The sequence below is a fragment of the Gavialis gangeticus genome, unplaced genomic scaffold, assembly GCF_001723915.1.
Source record: "Gavialis gangeticus isolate Ggan-Ray unplaced genomic scaffold, GavGan_comp1, whole genome shotgun sequence".
Taxonomy (NCBI): Eukaryota; Metazoa; Chordata; order Crocodylia; family Gavialidae; genus Gavialis; species Gavialis gangeticus.
The window spans coordinates 5,589,386-5,598,064 of record NW_017729009.1 but is presented as its reverse complement, the minus strand read 5'-3'; the positions used below and the strand labels follow the sequence as shown (position 1 = coordinate 5,598,064).

The 8,679-nt window shown below is 42.4% G+C and overlaps 1 protein-coding gene across 1 annotated transcript; it reads left to right on the top strand.

Annotated features, from left to right (window-relative positions):
* Positions 1-303: 303 nt before the first annotated feature.
* Positions 304-7,849, top strand: OCSTAMP (osteoclast stimulatory transmembrane protein). Its single transcript, XM_019509730.1, has 3 exons — positions 304-425; positions 2,527-3,571; positions 5,451-7,849. The coding sequence occupies exons 1-3, from the start codon at positions 304-306 to the stop codon at positions 5,802-5,804; spliced, it is 1,521 nt and encodes a 506-aa protein (XP_019365275.1). The 3' UTR covers positions 5,805-7,849.
* Positions 7,850-8,679: the final 830 nt, after the last annotated feature.

The window sequence follows — 8,679 nt, the reverse complement described above, 5'->3', positions numbered from 1 at the left end:
TTCTACCTTCTAGGAGTTGTAGTGCACATTGCTGTTCATTCTTCCTGTCCCCTGGGGGCTTCTGGGCATTGTAGTTCATGCTACTAGAGTGGCACATGAACGTCTTGCCCTCACCTGCCACACCTCAGAGCTCAACAATCACTATTGGTGAACATAGATTGACTTTATAAAAGCGGACCAGGAGAACCGGTTTGAAACCCACTGTAATATACCTATCAGAAACAATACAACCCTACTTAGGAAGAAGGGGACCTGATGTGACTGTAGGTAAAAATGGCCAAATTAAAACCGCTTTTGTAAAACATGGAAGTTGAAGGGTTAATGGAAAGTCTGGAGAGACAGGGTGAATTCAACAGGGCAGACAATGAGTTCCTCACCCTAAAACAGCAACAGCAAAAGCAAAATCCTCTATCATCCCAAGGCAGGTATTATTAGGGAGCAAAAAATTACTTGCAAATAAAAGACTCCAGAAAAAAATAAAATAAAAAGAGGATTACACTGAAGTATAAATATTACTTCGAGTGACCAATGTTATAAATTCCTGCATGTGCAAACCCTGTGTAATTAGTTCCTTTTGGACAGCTCACACTTCTGCTTTTGGCGGGCAGTACTTCGTAATATCCTCTGTGGGTTTTAAACCACAAGGCTTTTGTGTGTGTATATACTTCAGCAGATGTTCCTGAAGAGGTGCAAGCAGAACTCCGTCATTGCTTTTTAGCATTCCATTTATTTAGGTCTTTTTGTTTCTCTTGCCTACAAACCTTGGGAATCACCAGCCTGCACAATGATTTGAACCATTTTAAAATTCCTCTAGCCCCAGCTGATCCTCTGTCCGAGATCTTCTGCCCGTATCTCTTGAGAGTCATGCCTGAGATTTCCTGTTGAATGTATTAAGTGGCAAGAGATTTTGCTGGAGCATCGAGCACTTACGGTGGAGCATGGGGGATCTTCACAGATCCAGGTATGTAGAATCCATTTTTATCTCAATCTCACACTGTCTATGAAACCGACTTGGTATCTGTAGCACATTCAAGGAAAAGCTGTTCCAAAATTGCTCTTTAAAAATGCTCTTCCCAAAGAATAACAGGGGCTATGTTTGATGCTAGTCACAGGATGCAGAAAATAGATGTGACCACTTAATCCAGAAGCCTGTCTCCACCAGTGGCCGGCAAGAAATGGCTTTAGGGAAGGGTATATGGAGCCCACAGCGTGCAGGGCAGTCTGCTCCCCTCTAAATCTCATCCACATCTCTAACAGCTAGAGACTGCCTTTTTCATGAACACAAGGTTTAACACTGCTACAAGAATGGTTGCTTTAATTAATCCTGGGGAGTCCTACTTTTCATATAAATGTTCAATCAATGCTTCTAGAATATTGAAATTCTTATCTTTGGTGACTTTCTCTAGGCATGAGCACATATTGTGTGAAAAGATACTGCCTTTTAGCCTTTGGAATTTGCCACATTTTAACGCAATGTCCCCTGGTTTTTATGTTATAAAGAAGAAAAGATCCCAGTCTGCCTTCATAGATTATAATCAAATATTGACTAATTGTAGAGAATCTGCCTTGCTCAATTATAATAATTGTAGTATTGATGTTGTTATTAGTACTATTGTTTGTACTACTGTATCAGGAGCTCCAGTTATGGGTCATCACCCTATTATACTAAAGTATTAACACAAAAGCAAAAAGACTGTCCTTGTACCAAAGAGCCTGCAGACCAGGTATAATATTATTCTACATTATATTTGAGAGAGAGCTAGTGAGTTGCAATTTACTAATTTTGAGCTTCCAAGAAAGACTTTGAGATTTTTACCATATTTGGGTTCAGAAAGGAATGGTGAGATCTGTATGGTCTGGGGGGGTGGGGGTGGAGGGGAGGTTTGCCTTCTTCTGTTGGGGGCAGGGGGGGGTGGCCCTCTACCTGGGATCTCTTGAGCATATATTGACAACATTTTATAGAGGTAGGACATTGGCTGCCATAGTTCTCCTATTTTACCTGTGGCAGGTTAGGGTGCTAGGTCTATCTTGTATCAGGGTTGAGGGTAGTCTTATGTACCATTTAGATTATGATTTGTATGGAATATCTTGCATAGGGAGGATCCTGCCTCAGGCAGAGGGTTGAACTAGTTGGCCTCTGGAGGTACTTTCCAGCCCTACTTCTCTATGATTTTCCTGTTCTGTTTTGAAGGAAAGTCTCCCAAGACCCAGTTGCTAAGCAAAGCTCTACAGCCTGCAGAGAGAGACAGAAGTGAGAAACAAGTTATCTTCAGGGAAAGACAGGCATGAAGGAGACCTGTTAGTACTTCATTTCAAAGAAGCCATGTTCTTGCAGCTACTGTATCCTCACCCTTACGCCCTCCCCAGTGCCCAGAAAAATAGTGGAAAGTCATTGGATAGAGTCTTTTTGTCCCATTTCTATCATGAACTGTTTGGTACTGGATGTTACTCTGCCTCCCCTCTCCCTGCCTGTTTTACACAGACTTCTGGTTTGTATCATTGCATCCATTGGTTCTTTTTGTGCAGGTGGAGAGGCTGGATCTACGGCCAAGATGTTCTGTTTCCAAAGATACAGGAAGTCATATCAGCCGCATGGTCTACCTACTCCAAGCCAGTTCCATCCAGCTGCAATGAGCTCCTGGCCTTATTTCTGCAGTGCTGCTGTATCACAGCCTTAATAGGTGGCCTCTTCTACAACTGGTTGTTCGCTTCACTAGAGTATCCACCCCATCTCTCTGCTGCAACCGCTGCTTTCTTCAGTTTTCTGCTTCTACTGGCACTTTTCTTGGTGCATCCTTTCCGCTGCATGTTCACTATTATTGTGCCTACACTAGGTACTAAACAAGGCCGGAAGCTTCTCTTGTCTACCTGCTTCATGATTGTGGCAGTTAATATAACACCAAATATCATGGGAAACATTAAAACCATACTGCAGATTATTAAGTGCATTTGTAAGAATTCCTCTGAGAGTCTTCTGAATTCAACTGCCCTGTTTGGGAATGCTTCCTGGGAGTTTGGTCACCACATCAAACCAGTCTTTGACAACTTATTAGTCTGGAAGCCCATGAATGGACCTTTTCAGCTTCTTGTAGATAAAAATACCTCTGTAATTAGGCAGCAGCTGGGCCTTGCTAGTCAAAAGATAAAAGAAGATTTCTCTGCTGCTGAACTGCTGGTTAAGGGTGCAGTCCTCATAAGCAACAGGGTGGTGGCTGGCTTCTTCATGTCCTTTCTGTTTTTTGAGTCTGCTTGGTATGTGAAAAGTTATCTCACCAACCTCCAATTTGACAACATTTATATCACCAAGAAGCTGGAGTGTTTAGCTGTGGAGAAGGAAACAACCAACCTGCTGGCCTGCTTGCCCAAAAACCTGATCAAATCAACTGGCCTGAAGCTTTCGCGGGAGGAAACAATGGTGTGTCTCATGCGCATGATGCTTCTCACCTTGGTGCTGCTCATGACAGTGGTGATCATAGCAACAGACCACATTGCCTTCTACTTGGCAGACACAGCAATGAAAGAGGTGGTTAAGCTTCCCACAGTGCCTGTAACTCTCAACATAAAATATAATGTAAGTGACTGGGATCCTAGGTTCACTAGTTCAAATAATAGTATTACTAATAATGCCAATCCTAGTGTTCTTAGTCTACATCATTAAATATAGGAATGCCCAGCTTTCATTGCCAGCTAAAGCTAAATGTCTGAGTTAGATAAACAGAACAAATTTCAGAAGGACAGTGACGTCTGAAGCACAAAGTGGTCCCCAAGCACACTCCAGAGGCATATACATATTTGTATAAGGCCACATTCTTCATAGTCCTGCTCTTTCCTCTGAGGGGCTGAATGCTCTTAATTCTCACAGGGCGCATCTACATGTGCTATTAATGCAATACAGGTTTACAGTGCACTAAAATACCGTGCAGGTAATCAGTAAAATACTGCACAGCAAGCCTTCCCTGGGAGCACATCTACATATGCAACCTCTTGGGACCAAATACACTCCCAATGGGCGCAGCTCTACTCTGCACCCCTGTGGCAGCCAGGAGGAGCTCCAGGCTCCCCCAGGATGCTAGCCCAGGGGTGGGCAGGGGGCATGGGGGCTGGTCCCAATGAGCATAGGGCCAGGAGAGCTCTGCCAGCTGCAACAACAGTTGTCTCCCAGCCCCGTGCACATTGGGAGGGGTTCTGATGTGCATGGGGCCAGGAGACAGATGCCACTGCAGCTGAGAGAGCTCTCCCAACCCCATGCACATCAGGATACACAGCTGCCAGCAAGTCCTGTGCCCAGCGGGGCTTTGCCACCCAGCAGGGGGCTCACCAGAAGCTGTCCCACTCCTGGGAATCTCAGCCCAGCAGGGGGCTCACCAGTAGCTGCCCCACAAGTAGGACAACTGCCAGCAAGCTCCTGCCTGAGTGGGGAAGCTCCCCAGTTCTGGCACTGCTCTGCTACCAGCTCCTGTGGGGAGCTGGGAGCCAGGCAGTGCCAGGATGGGGGTCAGGGGGGTGTTAGGCAGAGACCGACTCCATCCCAGTTCTGATTGGCTGCAGCACCAGGACCAGCGACAGAGAACTCCCCCATCCCCTGTTGCCTTCTACTGGCGTGACTGACCAAGAGCAAATTTGCTCCCCATCAGTGTCTACACAAGCACTACTGTGCAGTAACTACTGTGCAGTTAATCTAGTGCCTGTATTTACAGGTACTAGCAAACTGCACAGTAGACTAATTTACTGTGCAGTAAATGCCATGCACATATACATGGTGCCACTTTACTGCGCAGTAGATTAGTCTACTGCACAGTAAAGCGTCTTGTGTAGACACACCTACAGATACTTAAGGTGCTCCTCTTGAAAAAGTAGGATCCTAGCACTTCCTCAGACCTCATGTGATGTCTTGCCTCAGAGAGTGGCTAGTGTTAAATCATGATTATACATGATTATACAATGCCCAAAATATGCTAGATCTTTTCCTAATAGGGTTTTTTTCCCTGTTTAGGCCCATTTGCCCTTTTGGACCCTTTCCAGTGTCAATATATTTAAAATCCTTTTCCAATGTTCTTTTATTTCTTGTTTTCTAATCTTCTTGCTTTAATATTTCCTTTCCCTTTTTCTGGATGTTTCAGAAGCAAGTATGATCATCTCATGATGCATCCAGCTTGTTTTTTCCTAGCTGCCATTGGTGATTAAATCCAATTACAATTTATATCCAGAAACTCATGGACTGAGAAATTATTTAACCCACATTCTAAAGAGTGAACTACCGCTGCCATAATATACCCACATAAGCATATTATCATTTTCAGTCACAGCCCAAAAGGTATACATTTTAAGCTCCCAATCTCAGTGAACCTGCATAAAGTATAACCGTGATTTCCCATTGACAAAGTGATATTTTGTAATGGCCAGATTACTTGTTAAGCTTTCTGTTGAAGCTTTTATTTTCTTTGTTTCAGGCCAAAGTAAACATTGTGCCCTTTCTCTCAAGTCTTTTCCTTTATGGACGACCAACGGCTATAGACTTTCAAAGAAGTTACCATCAGAATCTGACCTTTGTTTCTGCTGACTGCACTAGGAAGCTGGCTAGCCCACCTAACAACTCTGTGGCGCTTGTTGTTGGACTGCTATTTTGCATTATATATGCCATGATATTTCTGGAAACCTATGCACACCGCTTGTGCCGAAAAATCTCAGCCTCCTTCTTTGAGAGCCAAGAAGAGCAAAGAGTTTATTACCTTTATAGAAAGCTATTAAAGACATACAAGAAAAAGGAGCAGGAAGCATTTTCAGAAAGGAAAGCAGTTTTATAAAGATCCTGCAAGCTGGAACATCTAGGGTATCATGACAGGAGCTAATGAGATACTTGAAATATGATTCCACAACAATTGCATCTTGGATAATGCAGCTTGGGTTTTGTTTTCTGAGTCAGAATTAGGGATGTGGAAAAGAATGACAAAATCTGAAAATTATAGGTTTTGTAAATTTTACATATTTATTTTTGCTTAAGACTGTTTTACAACAAAAATGATCCTATTACAAAAAATCAGCATTTTCAAATTTCTAAGGTTATTTTGATGAAGATAAAATGTGGCCCCAGACCCTGCAAAAATGTAAAAACAAGATTGCATATTTTATTTAGAAAAGGGTCAGGTCACAAAGATGTGAAAAAAAGCAAAATGTGAGGCTCATAAAATGTCCTGGAATCAGATTGTGTAAACTATAATGCTGATTTTGCCCATACCTATGTATTTATTGAGTTATATTTCAATGTTTCACATGTGCTATGTCAAGTTAAAAGTGATGAATGTGAGAAGATGCCTGCCACTTTATTGATCTATATGTGGAAACAAGTAACATCCTGCCCAATGCTTGGTGTTGGCACAAAATATGCTGGAACTGTACAGGTATGACATATTCTTCACTCTGAGTGATATTATCCCATGCTAGTCAGGTTTGGATTACATAAAGAGAATGATCATGAGTGCATTGTACTCTTGGTAAACTCAGAGATAGGGATGAGGTATAAGACAAAAGCAGAGTGAGCAACGTGATGGCGGCAAATGGCCTATTAGATCCATGATTTTTTTGGCAAGGCAGGAGTTACTTCGGAGGGGTCACTCGCATTGTATGATAAATGAAAAGAAGAGGGATGAAGTTGATGGGACCGGGGAGAAGCAGGTAAGAGGGGGAGGTGAAGTGATTGTGTAGAGGATGCTGTGGGAGCAAGCAACTAGTTCACGCAGGGTGGAGAAACCCTGTCGAGCCTGCCAAACCTTCTCTGCATGCCCAGAGATCTGTACTTTGACTGCTTTTCTTCTTCCCAGCTGAATCTCTGGCTGGGTCCTTTTTTCAGTTTCACAGCACAGACCAACTCCAACTAAAAGTCCCAGGGGCTTCCTGCCTCTGCACTTGGGCATAATTTATCCTGATATATAACACATACTATAAAAGGTGTGACTGAGTAAAAGCCCTCAACTTAAAATCTCTATAACTATAAACTACAAATAGTTCCTTTCAGAGGCAATACCATAACGCATTATTAGTATTGAAATGACTGTGTTTCCCAAGAGGGTAAAGACATTTTCTGAGTCTATTTTATTCACTGAGTCTATTGTAACAACTGGAGTAATTATGTTATAACTAGATTTTAAAGAGCTTCTCAATAATGTCAACCGGGTAACTTTCCTGTGGAAAGTGAGCTTATAGCCCATCCCGGTGGGGCCTCTAATGAGACATGGGTGTACACGTATGTGTGTGTGTGTAAAATATAAGGGATGACAAACAATCCTACACTGCAAAATATTAAAGGACCTGTTAGTGTTCGTGGAGAGGAGAACTTGGGAATTTGTTGTACATATTTTAAAACGGACTCTGAAGTTTGTAATTCCAAATCAGTTTTAACTCTTTCTGGTTATGCTTTAGATTTCACGTTTTTTTCTGTGCTGATGGGAAGGTGCAAGGGTTTCTGAAAGTACTCAGTGTGGAAGAGTAAAAATGCAGAGTGGGAAGCCAATATTGGAAGCAGGTGACAAGGGAGAATAATTAGATGTCATGGATGAATGACACAAGTGGGCAGATTCTATTGTTTGCACTGGGCACATTCATACAGTGCACCAGGAAATTAGTGGGAGCAGGAACTTGCAGCATCACTTGGGAAAATTTACCGAAGCCTGACATTTCAAGGTGAGGTTTTAAAAGGCTGAATTAAAATGCATTTATTCTATTAACTCATCCTGAGAAGAGAGCATTTCACAGCTGATTCTGCCAGAGAAGTGATCAAAGTATGCCTAGCAGTCTGTAACTTGTACACATACTGCTTCCCACTTCTCACTTGCCATATATCTATGGGTTTATTACAAAAAAAGGGGATACTTTCTTTTAAAAATGGTTGGTGAGCTGCCTTCTGGCTCTTACTGTTATAGGTAATGGAGCCAAGCCTAGGATTCCAGTCTGCCTATATGTTTTCTTTGTATTAGTCTTTCTTAGCATTATTATATTTGATGTCTATAAAATACAAAAGGGAACAGGAGGACACCCTGAAAAGCACAAATTGCAATCAGGCTAGTAATTTCCATTTGCTTTCAGAGGAAGTGAAGCACCCAGCTCATCATGCCTTTGAAAACTTCATCCTCACAGGTTAAATATACCATGCCACAAACCAGGATCAGTAACGTAGCAGTACTAGCAAGTTCTAACAGGATGTTATCATAACCAAACACAAACTCTCCTGGGATAAACACCTGAAAACAAAGAAAATGCTTACAGATCAAACAAAGTACTCTGTTCAACTCTTCCTTCGACCCCCATTGTCTTTATTTTGCAGAGAAACCCAAAATATGTCCATTTTGGGTCAAACCAAAGTGAAATCTGCGCCTACTCCTCTCTACCCCTTCCCCCCTCTCCCCCGCGCCTTTTATTTGGCCAGTGAAATGAAGACTCAATTGTAGGCAGATCTCTATTTGTGGATGTGCTTGTGAAAATGGAGTTTACATTTGTTTCTCTAAGAGCCAATGTCCACAAACAACCTAAGCTTTTTTGCATGTTTTACCATCTTTATGAATCAGACACCAAAAAAGACTCATGTCCTGTATAAAGTAGTCCTGCTCCTGAGGCCCCAAACTCCATTGTTCCTGCAGAATACAGCAAGTGGGAAGTAATCATCACACGGGGTGAGATGGCTCCCTG

Excerpts from the sequence above, each read along its gene's own strand:
- OCSTAMP (XM_019509730.1), top strand. The coding sequence starts at position 304 with ATGGAAGTTGAAGGGTTAATGGAAAGTCTGGAGAGACAGGGTGAATTC. Across the intron at positions 426-2,526 it reads CCTCTATCATCCCAAGGCAG|GTGGAGAGGCTGGATCTACG; the intron begins GTATTATTAGGG and ends CTTTTTGTGCAG. Across the intron at positions 3,572-5,450 it reads CTCTCAACATAAAATATAAT|GCCAAAGTAAACATTGTGCC; the intron begins GTAAGTGACTGG and ends TCTTTGTTTCAG.